This window comes from Papio anubis, chromosome 9 (genome assembly GCF_008728515.1).
Source record: "Papio anubis isolate 15944 chromosome 9, Panubis1.0, whole genome shotgun sequence".
Taxonomy (NCBI): domain Eukaryota; kingdom Metazoa; phylum Chordata; class Mammalia; order Primates; family Cercopithecidae; genus Papio; species Papio anubis.
In genome coordinates this window covers 52,284,864-52,302,068 of record NC_044984.1, presented here as the reverse complement: position 1 = coordinate 52,302,068, position 17,205 = coordinate 52,284,864, and the positions used below count along the sequence as shown (strand labels likewise).

At 43.0% G+C, this 17,205-nt stretch overlaps 2 protein-coding genes across 7 annotated transcripts in view; one reads left to right on the top strand and one right to left on the bottom strand.

The window, feature by feature from the left end:
• The window catches only part of AVIL (advillin), a 24,228-nt gene extending 20,569 nt beyond the window's left edge, over positions 1-3,659 (top strand). For all 5 annotated transcript variants that reach the window (XM_009181096.4, XM_017945977.3, XM_017945976.3 and 2 more), the window contains 2 exons: positions 1,196-1,321; positions 3,104-3,659. In XM_009181096.4, coding sequence (XP_009179360.1) covers positions 1,196-1,321; positions 3,104-3,217 — 240 coding nt within the window. In that variant the 3' untranslated portion in view covers positions 3,218-3,659. The remainder of the gene's footprint in view (positions 1-1,195; positions 1,322-3,103) is intronic.
• Positions 3,660-3,892: 233 nt separating this feature from the next.
• On the bottom strand, positions 3,893-17,066 carry TSFM (Ts translation elongation factor, mitochondrial). Of its 2 annotated transcripts, none has more exons than XM_021922537.2 (6): positions 16,946-17,066; positions 16,535-16,708; positions 13,365-13,493; positions 12,502-12,624; positions 7,252-7,339; positions 3,893-4,899 (listed from the first exon to the last, which is right to left on the bottom strand). In XM_021922537.2, the coding sequence occupies exons 1-6, from the start codon at positions 17,000-17,002 to the stop codon at positions 4,493-4,495; spliced, it is 978 nt and encodes a 325-aa protein (XP_021778229.2). In that variant the 5' UTR covers positions 17,003-17,066; the 3' UTR covers positions 3,893-4,492. The 2 variants fall into 2 exon arrangements, with proteins under 2 accessions (XP_021778229.2, XP_021778230.2); XM_021922538.2 differs by having other exon boundaries at positions 16,897-16,979.
• Between the last annotated feature and the right edge of the window lie 139 nt (positions 17,067-17,205).

The following is a 17,205-nucleotide window of genomic DNA, read 5'->3' as shown; positions in this document are numbered from 1 at the left end:
CGGCCTCAGCCTCCCGAGTAGCTGGGACTACAGGCGCCCGCCACCTCCCCGGATATATTTTTTATTTTTTTACAGAGATAGGGTCTCACTGTGTTGCCTAGGCTGGTCTTGAACTCCTGGGTTCAAGCAGTCCTCCCACCCTGGTCTCCCAGAGAGTTGGGATTACAGGCTCGAGCCACCACTCCTGACCCCCCTACCCATTTTTTAAAGGAAGAATTCCTAGTACTATTACTGTTAAATCACAATAAATACATATTTTTAAGGCTTTTGAAGTATACTTTCAAATTGGTCCCAGGAAGTTTTCATGGATTTATATCCCTATCAGCAATGAGAATGCTATTTTTCTAAGATTTTGTCAAAACTATTACAGTGAACGACAAATAGCAAATTTTGTCTTTCCGCCTCCCGGGTTCACGCCATTCTCCGGCCTCAGCCTCCCGAGTAGCTGGGACTACAGGCGCCCGCCACCTCGCCCGGCTAGTTTTTTTTGTATTTTCTTAGTAGAGACGGGGTTTCACCATGTTAGCCAGGATGGTCTCAATCTCCTGACCTCGTGATCCGCCTGTCTCGGCCTCCCAAAGTGCTGGGATTACAGGCTTGAGCCACCGTGCCCGGCCGTATCATAAATTTTTTAATCAGCCTTCATCACTGGGCATTTAAGTTCTTTATTTAAGTTCAAATAAATAATAAATTAATTTTTTTTTTTTTTGTTTTGTTTGCGATGGAGTCTCACTCTGTCGCCGAGGCTGGAGCGCAGTGACCGGATCTTGGCTCACTGCAAGCTCCGCCTCCCGGGTTCACGCCATTCTCCTGCCTCAGCCTCCCGAGTAGCTGGGACTACAGGCGCCCGCCACCTCGCCCGGCTAGTTTTTTGTATTTCTTAGTAGAGACGGGGTTTCACCGTGTTAGCCAGGATGGTCTCGATCTCCTGACCTCGTGATCCACCCGTCTCAGCCTCCCAAAGTGCTGGGATTACAGGCTTGAGCCACCGCGCCCGGCCAAAATCTGAATATTTTCTATTCCCAGATGATTCTGACATGCAGCCAGGTTTGGGGACCATTGCTCTGAAAGATGATTATAGAGGGTGAAGTGGCACAAGTCAAAATGTTAAATATTACACACATTTAGAACTGTAACCATACAGACACTGAGGAGTCTTTTCCCTGTGCCTACATTCTTATCTTATCTTACCTAGGACATGAAGAATGCAACCCTCTCCGTGAATTCTATTGACAGTGAGTCAAAATATTACCCTATAGCAGTTCTGTTGAAAAACCAGAATCAGGAGCTACCTGAGGATGTAAACCCTGCCAAAAAGGAGGTGAGTGACTGAAGAAACTGTCTGTTGGAAGTGGAGCTCTCCATGAGTAAATGGCCTAGGACAGTTCTGGCACGGCACGCTGTAGCTGCTCAGTGGACATCTGAGCTACTCAGGAGCTCAAACCAAAAGAAACAGGGTTCTTTCTTGATTCTTTTCTCTTCACCTACATCAATCTATCAGCTAGCTTCTGTCCACTGCTCTCCATCTCTCTGCTACTAGTCTAGTGCAGCCATCTTGGACTACATACTACAATCCAACTGGTTTCCACCTGTTCCTACAATCCGTTCCCCACGCAATAGCCAAAGGGATCTTTAAAACATATGGCACTGCCCTGTTTAAAACACCTCGAATAGCTTCCCACTACATTTTAAAAAAGAATGTGAAGGCCGATACAATCTGGCCCCTGCCTAGCTCTCTGATTTCATTTCATATACCAATACCCTCATCATTCACCACCCTACAGCCAGTACAGCCGCTGCTTTGCTGTTCCTTAAACATGCTTATTCCAGCCTTTGAGCCTTTACACTTGCTAGTGCTCGTGCCTGAGAAAACATCCCTCTCCCAAATCACCACAGTGCCAGCACCTTCTCATGGTGTAGGTCTCAGCCCCAGTGTCATCTCCCCGAGGAGGCATTTCCTGACCACCCTAATACTGCTTCCCATACCTGCTCCAGTCCCTTTATACTTGTTCATTGCCTATTTCCCCCTCTAGTAATATCCTTAAAAGGAAGGACCTTTGTCTGTCTTGTTCACCATCATATTCTCAGCTTCTCAGCACCTACAACAGTGCCTAGCAGATAGCAAGCATTCTTAAGTTTCGCTTGAATGAATTAACATATTTGAGTTAAAAGAATAAATTTCTTGGCCGGGCGCAGTGGCTCACACCTGTAATCCCAGCACTTTGGGAGGCTGAGGCGGGCGGATCACAAGGTCAGGAGTTCAAGACCAGCCTGGCCAATATGGTGAAACCCCGTCTCTACTAAAAATACAAAAATTAGCAGGTGGTGGGTGCCTGTAGTCCCAGCTACTTGGAGGCTGAGGCAGGAGAACTGCTTGAACCCGGGAGGCAGAAGTTGCAGTGAGCCGAGATCATTCCACTGCACTCCAGCCTGGGCGACAAAGCAAGACTCTGTCTCAAAAAAAAAAAAAAAAAAAAAAGAATAAATTTATTTTCCCCTTGAAGAAGTTGATTTGGGAATGGACTCTGGACTCTGGATTTCCCACAACGTCTTATCTAACCAACTCAAGTATCTGGACTACAATTTTCTTGAAAGCAGAGCCTATATATTAATAATCTTTACTTAATTAATAATCTTTACTTGTATATAAATATTCAATAAATCATTAAGTAAATGTTTAGAATAATTTTATGCTCAATAAGATCATGCATTTGAAAATTTCTGGGTAAAAATGGTAGTTACAGACGGAAAACAAGGAAAACCATGGCTCAATTTAGTTCTTCATTCTGCCAAAATTTGATGTCTGTAATTCATCCTTAATACATAACCCATTTATTGCCTTCTGGCAAGAAACTGGTGCTTGCTGGCACTGTGAGAGCAGTGAATCCAGTAAGCTTCTGTCACAGGCCAAAATGGGACTCCCTGAACTGAAGAACACCTCTCTAATGAATAATTTAAATCTCTAACAGCCTTTCTGAGAAAGTCATCCTACTTCCCTCTTCAAGGATCCACCTAGAACTCCCTCTCGCTCTGACTTTCCCAACTTCTGTTGGCACTGATGTCATGTCTTCCTTCTAACTAGAAACTTTGTTTTCTCTCTTAGAATTACCTCTCTGAACAGGACTTTGTGTCTGTGTTTGGCATCACAAGAGGGCAATTTGCAGCTCTACCTGGCTGGAAACAGCTGCAAATGAAGAAAGAAAAGGGGCTTTTCTAAAGCAAGAAGGCCTATATCTACTGCAAGGCCACAGAAGAGAGCAGATAGTGCCAATATCAGGAAATAATTTATCTGCCAATTTCTGCCTGACATTCAGCTACTTAATTTAGATATAATAGAGTCTGAAAATCACTGTTCTCCATTTTTTCTCATCCTTGCATTCCTTCCTTGTTATATACCTAAAATGTTAACCACATGGTTTTTGGATTTTGTGGCCCTCTAGCTAAAGCCTCAGCAGAAAGCACTAAAACTGCATAAATCTGGAGAAATCAAAAGAAAGAGAACCAAAAAACAATGCTCAAAATGTTTAATAACTTTGTTTAGCATTATACCAGGACCTACCTTTGTTTTCAATTTTAAGATCATTATTTCTAAAATCTATTTAACCTGTAAATCATTTCAAAGCATTTTTAACTTTTCAAATAAAGATACCTCTAATGAACAAATGCGGTTATTTTCAGTATTCTGGGTTTGCTTGTTTTGGTAATTTTATGTTATATTGGAAGAAATGTTTCAGTACTGGGGAAGTAAAGAGGCAATGTTAAGTGACCTCTCTGGATAACTGGACTACTCTAATTTCTGTTTCTGGCACAAGAATGTCAAAATCTGCCTTACAGCTGGCCAGGAAACCTCAGTACTCACCCACCCACACATTATCCAAAAGAGAAACAGAGGCATGTGTTATTAATTTAATTAAATGAAGCCAGAACCAGTGTGCCTACCACTGCAGAGCACCTTCAAAGCATGCTACAGACAATCACAAAGAAGAGAACCCACAGTTTCCAGACAACTCTAGGTTTGAATCAGTAATCCCAAAGAATTCCATGTGGCAGAAGTAATATAACTAGGGAGGTTCCGAGGCAGAAGCATGGTCCACAGTATCGCAAAGCAAAAACAGAAAAGAATTCTATGTCATAAAAGGTGGAAGACAGAACATGTAAGTTAGAAATTTCAGAAACACCATAATAAATCTATGTTGAAGGGAGCAGCAGTATTGTTGATGCCTGTTCTCCAAGACACTGTCAATCACGTCAATAAGGCCCGCCCGTTATTTTTGAAAGGCACAGAAAAGCTAAACCCAGTATTATGCAAACAAGGAAAAAATTATTTTTATTATATAACTATTTAATAATTTTACCCATGAAGTCTATAATCTCGTTATAATGCAAATGAAAAATACATTCTCAGTCTGAAGAGGCTTGGGAAATACTCCTTTTTGTAATGATGTCCAGAGCTAAAAATAAATATTCCTCCTGGGCCGAAAGTCTCTAGAACCTATTCAGTTTCTGCTGCCTCTTCACCTTCTCCACATTCAAACCGCACAAAGTCTACTACCGACACCCCCTGAGGCTGCACATACTGCCCCAAGGTAATGGAGGGATCCAGCAAGTATGGCTGGGACAACATCTTAGTCTCTGCCTCCCCCCCAGGCTCATCATCCAGGGAGCCAACAGAGAGGGGGGCCATGCCCACCACATGCTGCCCAAGGCGGCGGCCAATGTCTTCAAGGTTTGTTTTCTGTTCAGACGTCTCACAGATGACCAGGGCCCCATACTTTCCCAGCACCAGGTTGTGAAGTGAGGGACTCTGCATTGCTCCGTGGACATAAGAGCCAACGTAGAACCCAGATGGCACCTTCACCCATGCAGCTCGTTTAAGAGTCATGTTTTCTCCCAGTTTTCCTATTAAAAAAAGCAAAAACAAAAAACCAAATACACCAACAAATTGTGATGTCTGTGATGGTACCAAAATAAGAACAGAAGAGGCCCAGTTTGGAAGACAGTCCCTTTGCATTTACACAGGATATGCAGTAAGATGAAGAGACATCATTTTCAGTTTTTGTATAAAGAGGAAAAGGGGCATGGGGCGGGGCAGTGGGAGTGGGGGAAGTGAAGAATACCTTTATGAAGCATCAACTATGTACCAGGCACTCTGGTACTTAAAAACAGGTTGTGAGGCTGGGTGTGGTGGCTCATGTCTGTAATCCCAGCACTTTGGGAGGCTGAGGTGGGTGGATCACCTAAGGTCAGGAGTTCAAAACCAGCCTTGCCAACGTGGATGAAACCCCATCTCTACTAAAAATACAAAACTCAGCTGGCCATGGTGGTGTGCACCTGTAATCCTAGCTAATTAGGAGGCTGAGGCAGGAGAATCACTTGAACCCATGAGGCAGAGGTTGCAGTGAGCTGAGATCGTACCACTGCACTCCAGCCTGGGCAACAGAACAAGACTCTCTCTCCAAAAAACAAACAAACAAACATAGGTTGTGGTGACACAAGTATGTGTGACTCAGGTCTCACTTCTGCCTCTTTACTGACTATATGACCTTGGGCAAGTGACTCAATGACATAATCTCATTTACTAAATTTATCAAGCCTTTGTTTCCTCACCTTTAAAATAGAGATGAGACCACCTACCTTTCAGGGTTTTGGGGAGAAATAAATTATATATGTAAAAGCAGCCGGGCACGGTGGCTCACACCTGTAATCCCGGCACTTTGGGAGGCCGAGGCGGGCAGATCACCTGAGGTCGTGAGTTCGAGACCAGCCTGACCAACATGGAGAAACCCCATCTCTACTAAAAATACAAAAATTAGCCAGGCATGGTGGCACATGCCTGTAATCCCAGCTACTTGGGAGGCTGAGGCAGGGGAATCTCTTGAACCCTGGCGGCAGAGGTTGCATTGAGCGAGATCATGCCATTGCACACCAGCCTGGGCAACAAGAGCGAAACTCCATCTCAAAAAAAAAATATATATATATAGAAAGAGAGAGAGAGAGCATTAACTATAGTATCTGGCACAGAGTGAGCACTCAAAAGCTAGCTATTATTACAATAAGCTTAGGCTTAGAGAACTTAGGTAACCCACCCAGTAACACAAGGCAGAGTTAAAATTAAAACTCAGATCTGACTCCAAAGCAATTAAGTACTTTTTCCCACCATCCTGAATGCTCCATAACTGACACAGACAAGTCCTGATCATCCCTTGTATCAGGAGAAAGTCCACAGCTCAAAGCCCTCATCAAAAATAGAAAAAATAATATTGTCAGAGTTATTTATGAGAACCATAAACAGAAAGTATGCCTGGATGAGCCATAGTAATATCTAAAAGTCACGGAAAAGGAGAATACAGAAACCAAAACTAATTTTAAAATAGCTCAAAGCATATACCCAATAGTTAATTCCCAGAAACCGACAAAGTTGAAACACCCAGCTCTTCCAGAATTTCTTAATAAGCCCCATACACAGCTGTCTGCCTGGTTTCTAACCCATGACTCATTGAAACATCATAGATAATACAAGATGACCTGATAAAAACAGAATTGATGCTTTGACTGGAAACTTCAGATGAGCAGTAAATTCCCAGCAAGCTCCAACCCTTCCCTACCACCCTCCCTACATCAAGCACTTAGGAAGAAAGCAAGATCCCCGCTAGTCCCACCACAATGATCCAGATGTGGTTCCTATAGCCAACAGGCTCTAAAAGAATGTATCTTTACAAATTCACAACCAGATTTTTTGAAAAGAAAGATCAAATTCCTAAAAACAATGCTCCTCAATTGTCCTGCAACCTTTTATAAAAAAGAGGAAATAATCTTTAATGTACTATTTTCCCTATAGTGTATGCTAAAGTACTTAGCTGGAAGTCAAAAGGCCATCTCTGCCTGAAGACATGCTTTGTTTTGTTGGCACAGTAATGAAAATAATTTTAATTAGTTGCAAACAGCCAAAACCCATGAGATTTTGGACATAAATGTAAATCCTTTTAAGAAATTTAGAAATTCTGATGACCCTGGGACTCCATTTCCCTAGATATAACAATTGGTTAGAGCTTGGTAATGACACTTCCTCCAGCAGCGTATGAGCTCTTTAAGATGCCTAATGTTCCCTAACATCTAACACACAAACCACTTCTCACATTCGTATCATCTGACCCTTGTAGGCACATGATTCTTGACCTAGATTTGGAGGAACAAGATAACAAGAGATCCAGTCCCTAATTTCCAGTTTCCAGAACCTCTACAAATACTCACCAATTGCTAAAGCCAACTGATCCTTGAGTGAGCCATCTCTGTCAGGCCCAGCTGGAAGTCCAGAAAGCTCAGAGGAATTTAAGAAGCCCTAAGTACACAAAGAAAACAAACATGAACTGATTCTGTACTATTCAAATTATCAAAAGAATAAGCAAAAATAGTCTATTTCTAAGAAAATTATTGGCCAGGTATGGTGGCTCACACCTGTAATCCCAACACTTTGGGAGGCCGAGGAGGGTGGATCACCTGAGTTCAGCAGTTTGAGATCAGCCTAGCAAAAATGGTGAAACCCCATCTCTACTAAAATACAAAACTTAGCTGGGCATGGTGGCACACGCCTATAATCCCAGCTACTGGGGAGCCTGAGACACGAGAATCGCTTGAACCTGGGAGGCGGAGGTTGCAGTGAGCTGAGATTGTGCCAATGCACTCCAGCCTGGGAAACAGAGTTGAAACTCCATCTCAAAAAAAAAATAAAAATTATTTAAGACAACTAAGTGTAGATAATATTTTCATTAAGCCAAGGATGTTAAAAATTGGTAACAGTTCCATCTTTATAAATATTTTATTCTATCACTGCACCACCCCCAATAACATTCCACTCTCATCCTCCAGTCTAACTTCTTAGAATGTAATTTCCTAGAAATCAAGAACAATTATTTTCTTTTTATTTTAAATATAGAGATGGGGTCTCCCTGTGTTGCTCAGACTGGTCCCAAACTCCTAGCTTAAGAGATCCTCCTGCTTCAGCCTCCCAAAGTGCTGGGATTACAGGCGTAAGCCACTACACCCAGCCAAGAACAGTATTTTCTTTTTTTTGAGATGGAGTCTCGCTCTGCCGCCCAGGCTGGAGTGCAGTGGCATGATTTCAGCTTACTGCAACCTCCGCCTCCCAGATTCAAGCCATCCTCCTGCCTCAGCCTCCCGAGTAGATGGGACTACAGGCATGCGTCACTATGCCTGGCAAACTTTTATATATTTTTTAGTGGAGACAGGGTTTCACCATGTTGGCCAGGCTGGTCTTGAACTCCTGACCTCAAGTGATCCACCTGCTTCAGCCTTCCAAAGTGCTAGGATTACAGACGTGAGCCACCGCACCTGGCCAAGAACAATATTTTCATAAAATCATAAAATGTTAGAGCTAGACTTGCACATTGTTGATGGGAATGCAAAATGGTACAAATCCAATGATGTGAAATTGTAGTATCTAATAAAACTACATATGTATTTATCCTTTGACCCTGAAATCCTATTTCTAGGAATTCACCTTGATGATATACTTACAATAATACTGCACAAGTTTATTCATTGAACAATTATTTCTAATCATAAAATTGTAAAAACAGCTTAAATGCCCAAACATAGGAGATTAAACTATAGCACATCCATACAACAGAATACTATGTAGTTGGAAAAAATAAAAAGGATGACCTTCATGAATTGTTATGGAGTATTTCCAGGATATATTATTAAGTGAAAAAAGCAAATTATAAGTGTATATGCATATTATACTACTATCTGTGCAACAAAGAACTATTTGTATAAATATGCTTATTTTTGCAAAAAGAAATACTGAAAATGGATAACCATAATCCAATGACACTGGTTATCTAAGTAAACAGATGGATGGGAACGGGGTAGAAGGGACAGAAGCAGTAACACCTCTCCGAGTATAGCTTTTTTTTTTTTTTTTTTTTTTTTTGACAGTTTCAACTTTGAGGACTTTGTTAATGTATTTTATGTATTCAAAAATAAAATTAAATCTGGCCAGCCAGGCACGGTGGCCCACGCCTGTAATCTCAGCACTTTGGGAGGCTGAGGTGGGTGGATCACCTAAGGTTAGGAGTTCGAGACCAGCCTGGCCAACATGGTGAAACCCCATCTCTACTAAAAATACAAAAATTAGCCAGGTGTGGTGGGGGGTGCCTATAATCTCAGCTACTCAGGAGGCTGAGGCAGGAGAATCACTTGAACCCAGGAGGTGGTGGTTGTGGTAAGCTGAGATCAAACCACTGCACTCCAGGCTGGCTAATGAGCATGAAACTCCATCTTAAAAAAAAAAAAAAAAACCTGGCCCAGTACCGTGGCTCATGCCCATAATCCCAGCACTCTGGGGAGGCCAAGTCAGGCAGATCACTTGAAGCCAGGAGTTTGAGACCAACCTGGCCAACATGGTGAAACCTCATCGCTATAACTATAAAAAATATTTAAAAAATAAACAAACAAAACCCAAAGTGCTGGGATTACAGGCATGAGCCACGGCACCCAGCCAAAACAAACAAACAAACAAAAAAACCCCACACATTTAAAAAATAAAATTAAATCACATATTTGGGGTGAAAATAAATATTGACTACTAAGAAATATAAAACTATATTTGAAACGAGTAACATAACCTCACAGAAGGAAAAAAAAAATCCAAATAACAGAGTCACATGACCACCTAACTTCAATGTAAAGACAAAACGAACTACAAATAAATCTTGAACTCCTTAGTAGTTTTGTTATTTGCAGTGGTCAGGGGTAGCAATTCTGAAACAATTTTGTATATATGTTATAACACTGAGTACATATGAGTACATAGGTAAAAACAGTAAACATATTGAAGTTGCTATGAAAAAGGAACCACATACACACAGCACATACACCTGCACTGTCTGCTGAAAGAACAAATGACATCTCCGTAGAAATCAGCACACTTGGCTGGGCGCAGTGGCTCATGCCTGTAATCCCAGCACTTTGGGAGGCTGAGGTGGGTGGATCACGAGGTCAGGAGTTCAAGACCAGCCTGGCCAACATGGTGAAACCCCATCTCTACTGAAAATACAAAAATTAGATGGGTATGGTGGCACGTGCCTGTAATCCCAGCTACTCGGGAGGCTGAGGCAGAATTGCTTGAACCGGGACCCGGGAGGCAGAGGTAGCAGTGAGCCAAGATCGCGCCACTGCACACCAGCCTGGGCTACAGAAAGACACTCTGTCTCCAAAAAAAACAAAGAAATCAGCACACCTAATACTCAAATCTTGGTTTCTAAAAACCATTCCCCAGCTAAAAAGGACCAGGACTCCTTGAAGAAGTGGCCCATTCCACACTTGAGGAAAGGAAAGTATGACATAAACCCAAAAGATAAGAATAAACAAAAAAAAGGGCTGGGCGCGGTGGCTCACGCCTGTAACCTAGCACTTTGGGAGGCCCAGGTGGGTGGAACACCTGAGGTCAGGAGTTCAAGACCAGCCTGGCCAACATGGTGAAACCCCCGTCTCTACTAAAAATACAAAAAAATTAGCCGGGTGTGGTGGCAGGCACCTGTAATCCCAGCTACTTGGAAGGCTGAAGTGGAAGAGTCCCTTGAACCGGGAGGGAGAGGCTGCAGTGAGTGAGATGGCACCATTGCACTCCAGCCTGGGTGACAGAGAGACTCCATCTCAAAGAAAAAAAAAAAAAGCGATGATAACATGTACATAAAAAGTGACAGGGCCAGCTGTAGTGACTCAAGCCTGTAATCCCAACACTTTGGGAGGCCAAAGCAAGTGGATTTCTTGAGCCCAGAGGTTTGAGACCAGCCTGAGCAAGATGGCAAGACTGTCTCTACAAAAAACTTAAAAAAGAACCTAGCATGGTGATGTGCACACATAGTCCCAGCTACTCAGGAGTCTGAGGTGGGAAGACCACTTGAGCCCAGGAATTTGAGGCATCAGTGAACAATGATTGTGCCACTGCACTCCAGGCTGGGCAAGAAAGCCGGATCTGTCTCTATTTAAAAGAAAAAAAGAAGTGATAAAGCAAATACAGTAAAATGTTAACAAATGGTGAATCTGGATAAAGAGTATACTGAGGCCAGGCATGGTGGCTCACGCCCGTAATCACAGCACTTTGGGAGGCGGAGGCAGGCAGATCACTTGAAGTTAGGAGTTCAAGACCAGCCTAGCCAACATGGTGAAACTCTGTCTCTATAAAATATACAAACACTAGGCGTGTGTGGTGGCACGTGCCTGTAGTCCTAGCTACTCGGGAGTCTGAGGCAGGAGAATTGCTTGAACCCAGGAGGTGGAGGTTGCAGTGAGCCAAGATTGAGCCACTGCACTGCAGCCTGAGCGACAGAGCAAGACTTCATCTCAAAAAACAAAAACGAAAACAAAAAAAAAAAGAGTACACTGGTGTTTACTGCTAAAATCAGAGCTAAAATTTCTGGTTCAAGTGACTTATCTACTCAATACAATTAAAAAAAATAATCTCAACATTGTTTTCCATATAATATGACTATGTAATGCCAGTAATAATTAACATTTACCAAGACATCTCAAGAGAAGGATAAAGAAGATAAAAAAGTTAGTAACAAATTCAAAAAAATTACTGTGAGTGGTTGGTTCATTTTTGCTTTGGCAATAAAGCTGAGTCAAAGGCAGAATGACATAATTCCTTTCCTTGATCCCTCTATGGATAAGAATATGCTTATTTTCCTAAACTGTGTCTTTTCCAATCTTTTTTTTTTTTTTTTCTGAGACGGAGTTTTGCTCTTGTTGCCCAGGATGAAGTACAACGGCTCACTGAAACCTCCACCTCCCGGGTTCAAGCGATTCTCCTGCTTCAACTGCCCGAGTAGCTGGGATTACAGGCATGCGCCACCACGCTCAGCTAATTTTGTATTTTTAGTAGAGACAGGTTTCTCCATGTTGGTCAGGCTGGTCTTGAACTCCCGACCTCAGGTGATCCACCTGCCTCAGCCTCCTAAAGTGCTGGGATTACAGGCCTGAGCCACCACATCCGGCTCCAATCTCTTTATTTAGAAATCCTTTCCTAAGATCATTCCAAATTTCTGAACACAAAGCCTAAAATGGCTTCACTTGATCTGGCTAACTCCATTTCCCTGGCATGCATGCATTCATTCATTCATTCATCTGACAAAGATTTATTGAACTCCAACTAAGTAGTGGGCCCAATTCTCTTTCACCAGAGATACAACAGTAAAAAGACAAATTCCCTGCCTCATAAAGCTTACATTCTATTGGGGAAGACAGACAACATACAGCTAAATTAAAATGTAATATATAAACACCATAATAAAAAATGTTAAATGAAGCACGACATGGGGATATAGTAATGGGGGAAGGGTAATCCTATGCAAAGAGATAGCATTTAAGCAGAGATGTGAAGTAAGGGAATGAGACATGAGAATGTCTAAAACAGGAACAGCAAAGACCCAATGAGGAGAGCAAATTCAGCACACTGAAGACAAACCCCAAACTTACTTTACTGTATGTAGAGAGTTGATCCTTTAGGCTCTGACAATACATCATGGTTCCAAGGGCTACTTGCTGGACCAACTGTTGAAATTTTAAATTTCTAGAAACAAAATCTGTCTCACAGTTTACCTGTGGGAACAAATTGATATAGCTGTATAAGCTGTTTAATAATTTCCAAAAGTGCCTTAAGGCTGGAGAGTAAATCAAGATACTGACAGAACAAGCTACAGACTCAACAGAAAAAAAATGACTCCAAAATTTTAAAGCTACAGTTCCTCTCCTAGCCCGAAACAGAATGAAGTGATTCACGTTGGGCCAGTGAGCTAGCAATAGCCTGTATATTCAGAAGATGGTTCAATAATGTCCTGAAGGACTCACCACAAGTTCACCACTTACCTGTGTCTGCACACCATCATCACCTCATTCTCCAGCCATCCCAACTCCAAACCACTTATGCTATTATCTTGTTTATTCCCACCTCTCATTCTAAACTAATCCACACCTGATTCTTCACCAACTATGGCCCCCAAACCTCCTCTAAAATAGCTACACTCTATTCAACAACAATTAATATAATTAACTTTGTAATCTAACTGTTCCAGGAAACAATCAGTGACAAGGGGTAAGGCTGCACCAGACTCACATTCAGGAGTAATATTCTAGACTGCTAGGCCATTTCTCATCAACACACCAGTACATTTCTATACTTAAATGAATTCATAACTAATACCCAAGGTTTCATGAGTTTAACTTCAACTACCCTTTATGGTTCTTAAACAGATCTCTTCCTCAAGAAGATAAAGGGCCTACTACAAGCTTTATACCCAAGGGACAGCTATTCTTGGTATCTGGAATTTCCAACAACTCACCTCTACTAATACAGTTGTGTTTCCTTCCTGCAACAGCCCAATCAGGCCTTCTTTGGTCTTTCTCCCTTGGAGCTTGGCAGCTTTGCTCCAGCCCTCTTTCTGGGCCTGCTTGTGGAGCCAGATCTCTGCCTATAAATTGAGAAGAAAAAGAGCAGACAACAAAGTCACAGAATTTAGAACTAAATGTAATTCTAAGATACGCTCAGGTTTCCTGATTCTCTAAATTCTCTAACAGAAACTGAAGTAATCTATCATTTACTGGCAGTCTACCACTAAATGCCAAGCACCAGGTATTATTACAACCGGTGCCTTGGATGAATTTAATCTTCACAACAACCCTATGGGGCACACAGTTGTATTTTCTGTATACAGTTATGCAGCACATAACAATATTTCGAACAATGACGGACTCCACATACGATGATGGTCCCTAAGATTATAATGGAGCTGAAAAATTCCTATTGTCTAGTGACACTGTAGCCCTCCTAACATTGTAGGGCAACATATTACTTACATGTTTGTGGCAATGCTAGTGTAAAGAAAACTTCTGTGCTGCCAGTCCTATTAAAATATAGCACGTACAATTACACACAGTACATGATACCTGAAACAATGAACAACTATGTTACCGGTTTATGTATTTACTATAATATATATACTTTATTGTTTTTTTAGAGTGTACTCCAACTGATAAACTACTCGGGAGGTTGAATCTCTTGAACCCAGGAGGCGGACGTTGCAGTGAACCAAGATCAATCACGCCACTGCACTCCAACCTGGGTGACAAAGTTAGACTCTGTCTCAAAAAAATAAAAATTGAAAAAATTTAACAGTAAAACAGCTTCAGGCAGGTCCTTTAAGAGGTATTCCAGAAAAAAACATTGTTATCATAGGAGACAACAGGTCCATGCCCGTTACGGCCCCTGAAGACCTTCCAGCAAGACAAGATGTGGAAGTGGAACACAGTGTTAATGATCCCACTCCTGTGTAGGCCTAGGCTAATGTATGTGTTTGTGTCTCAGTTTTTAACAAAACAATTTTTTTTTTTTTTTTTGAGACGGAGTCTCACTCTGTCGCCCAGGCTGGAGTGCAGTGGCCAGATCTCAGCTCACTGCAAGCTCCGCCTCCCCGGTTCACGCCATTCTCCTGCCTCAGCTTCCCAAGTAGCTGGGACTACAGGCGCCCGTAACAAAACAATTTTTTAAGGTAAAAAAAATTTTGGCCAGGCGCGGTGGTTCATGCCTGTAATCCCAGAACCTTGGGAGGCCAAGGTGGGCAGATCACGAGGTCAGGAGATAGAGACCATCCTGGCTAACATGGTGAAACCCCGTCTCTACTAAAAATACAAAATAATCGCCAGGCATGGTGGTAGGCATCTGTAGTCCCAGCTACTCGGGAGGCTGAGGCAGGAGAATGATGTGAACCTGGGAAGCAGATCTTGCAGTAAGCCCAGATCGTGCCACTGCACTCCAGCCTGGGGGAGAGAGTAAGACTCATCTCAAAAAAAAAAAAAAAAAAAAAACATTTTTCAATAAAAAAAAAGTTTGAATTTTTTTTTTTTGAGACAGAGTTTCACTCTTGTTGCCCAGGCTAGAGTGCAATGGCGCGATCTTGGCTCACCACAACCTCCACTTCCCAGGTTCAAGTAATTCTCCTGCCTCAGCCTCCCGAGTAGCTGGGATTACAGGCCCTCGCCACCACACCCGGCTAATTTTATACTTTTTTAGTAGAGACGGGGCTTCTCCATGTTGATCAAGCTAGTCTCGAACTCCCAACCTCAGGTGATCTGCTCGCCTTGGCCTCTCAAAGTGCTGAGATTACAGGCATGAGCCACCACGCCCAGTCAAAAAAAGTTCAAAATTTTAAAAACAGAAAAAAGCTCACAGAATAAGCACATAAAGAAAAATATTTTGGCACAGCTGTACAATATGTGTTTTACACTGTTATTACAAAAGAGTCCAAAAGTTTAAAACACGTTAAAAGTTTATAAAATAAAAATGTTACCTTAAACTAAGGTTAACTTATTATCGAAGAAAAAATTTCTTACAAATTTAATGTAGCATACGTGTACTGTTTTGATGTCCACTGTAGTGTACCATAGTGTCCTAAGGCAGGCCTTCTTATTCACTAACCACTCACTGACTCACCCAGAGCAACTTCCAGTCCTGTAAGCTCCATACATAAGTTCCCTATAGAGATGTATCTTTTTTATGTTTTATGCCTATTTACTGTACTTTTTCCATGTTTAGATACACAATACTTACCACTGTGTTACGACTGCCTACAGTATTCAGTCCAGTAACATTCTGTAAAGGTTTGCAGCCTAGGAGCAGCTGGCTATTCCATATAACCCAGGCTGTAGTACAATACACTATCTAGGTTTGTGTAAATACTCTATGACGTGCGTAAGCCAAAATCTCCTAACGACCCCATTTCTCAGAATGTATCTTCCTGGTTAAGAGATGCATGGCTGCACAGACAAAAATTACACAACTCTGGAAAATTAAGATGTCTAAAGTCAGCCGGGCGCGGTGGCTCACTCCTGTAATCCCATCACTCCGGGAGGCCGAGGCGGGCAGATCACCTGCGGCCAGCAGTTCGAGACCAGCCTGACCAACACGGCGAAACCCCATCTCTACTAAAAATACAAAAAAAAAAAAAAAAAAATTGCCGGGTGTGGTGGCGCACGCCTGTAATCCCAACTACTAGGGAGGCTGGGGCAGGAGAATCGCTTGAACCCAGGAGGCGGAGGTTATAGTGAGCCGAAATCGCGCCATTGCACTCCAGCCTGGGCCACAAAGGCAAGACTCCGTCTCAAAAAAAAAAAAAAAAATATATATATATATATATATATATATGCCTAAAGTCAGACTGGTGGGGCACCACAATGTGACTCCTGATCGATCTAACTGTAAAGCTCACACAAACCCTTTCAGCTCCAGGCAACAAGAAACACCATAAGAGTCTGGTTTGTTAATCCTGGGATACTCAATTGCTTCCAAGTAAGACAAAGTGAAGGCCAAGGTTGTCATTTAAGCCAGATTTCCACTTAGGGCTGTGCCATTATGGTCACTGGAGAGCAGGTCTAACTTCACGCTCCCCAGCGTGACCGCTCCAAGAGTCTGAGGTCGAGCTCTAGTACTCCGCCCTGCACCCCTCCACACACACACCTGTTTGAGGTCCCCGCCACAAGTCTCCAGAGCTTTCTTGCAATTTACAAAGGAGTAGCCTGTATTCCGCCGCAGTTTCATGAGGAGCTCCTTGCTGGAGGCCGAGGCAGACAGACGGGGCCCAGCATGAAGTGTGTGCCGTGGCTGGGGCGACTGACGCAGAAGAGACCCAGCCTGGATGGGGTAAGAAAGGGATGAGAGGCAGGAAGCAGCAAACTCCAGAGGGTGGAGGGTACACTGGCAGGGAGTGGACGGTGTGCAAATGGGGGTGCACCGGGACTGGACTGGGCAGGGGAAATGCTGTCCGGGAAGGTGGGATGGAGTCAAACGGGGTTGGGAGGAAGGAAAAGGTACAGGCGCACAGAAGAGCTGCAGAGAAAGCAGGTCGGTACCAGGACCAGGACTTCTCACCGAGTGGCTCCCGGTCCGCGCGACCAGGAACACACGCAGTGACCGTAGCAGCGACATCTCCCTAGCCGCAGTAAACTCCCTCCCGCGGGCGCAAAGGTGAGGTGACAAACCTACGGCGCGGCGGAAGGGCCACAATTCTCCAGCGGAACGCACCAAACGAGGATGGTGCCACCTGCTGGCCGGAGGAACACAGTCCTCTCCTCTACTTGATATCTTGAGACTACACATTTGTTTTTGGTTCTTTTTTTTTTTTTTAAGTC

Bases quoted from the DNA above. Each gene is read 5' to 3' on its own strand.
- TSFM (XM_021922537.2), bottom strand. From the start codon at position 17,002: ATGTCGCTGCTACGGTCACTGCGTGTGTTCCTGGTCGCGCGGACCGGG. The intron at 13,494-16,534 runs GTGTGTGTGTGG...CTCAATTTATAG, and splicing joins GTGGCGGGGACCTCAAACAG to GCAGAGATCTGGCTCCACAA. The intron at 7,340-12,501 runs GTAAGTTTGGGG...TTGTGTACTTAG, and splicing joins AACTCTCTACATACAGTAAA to GGCTTCTTAAATTCCTCTGA.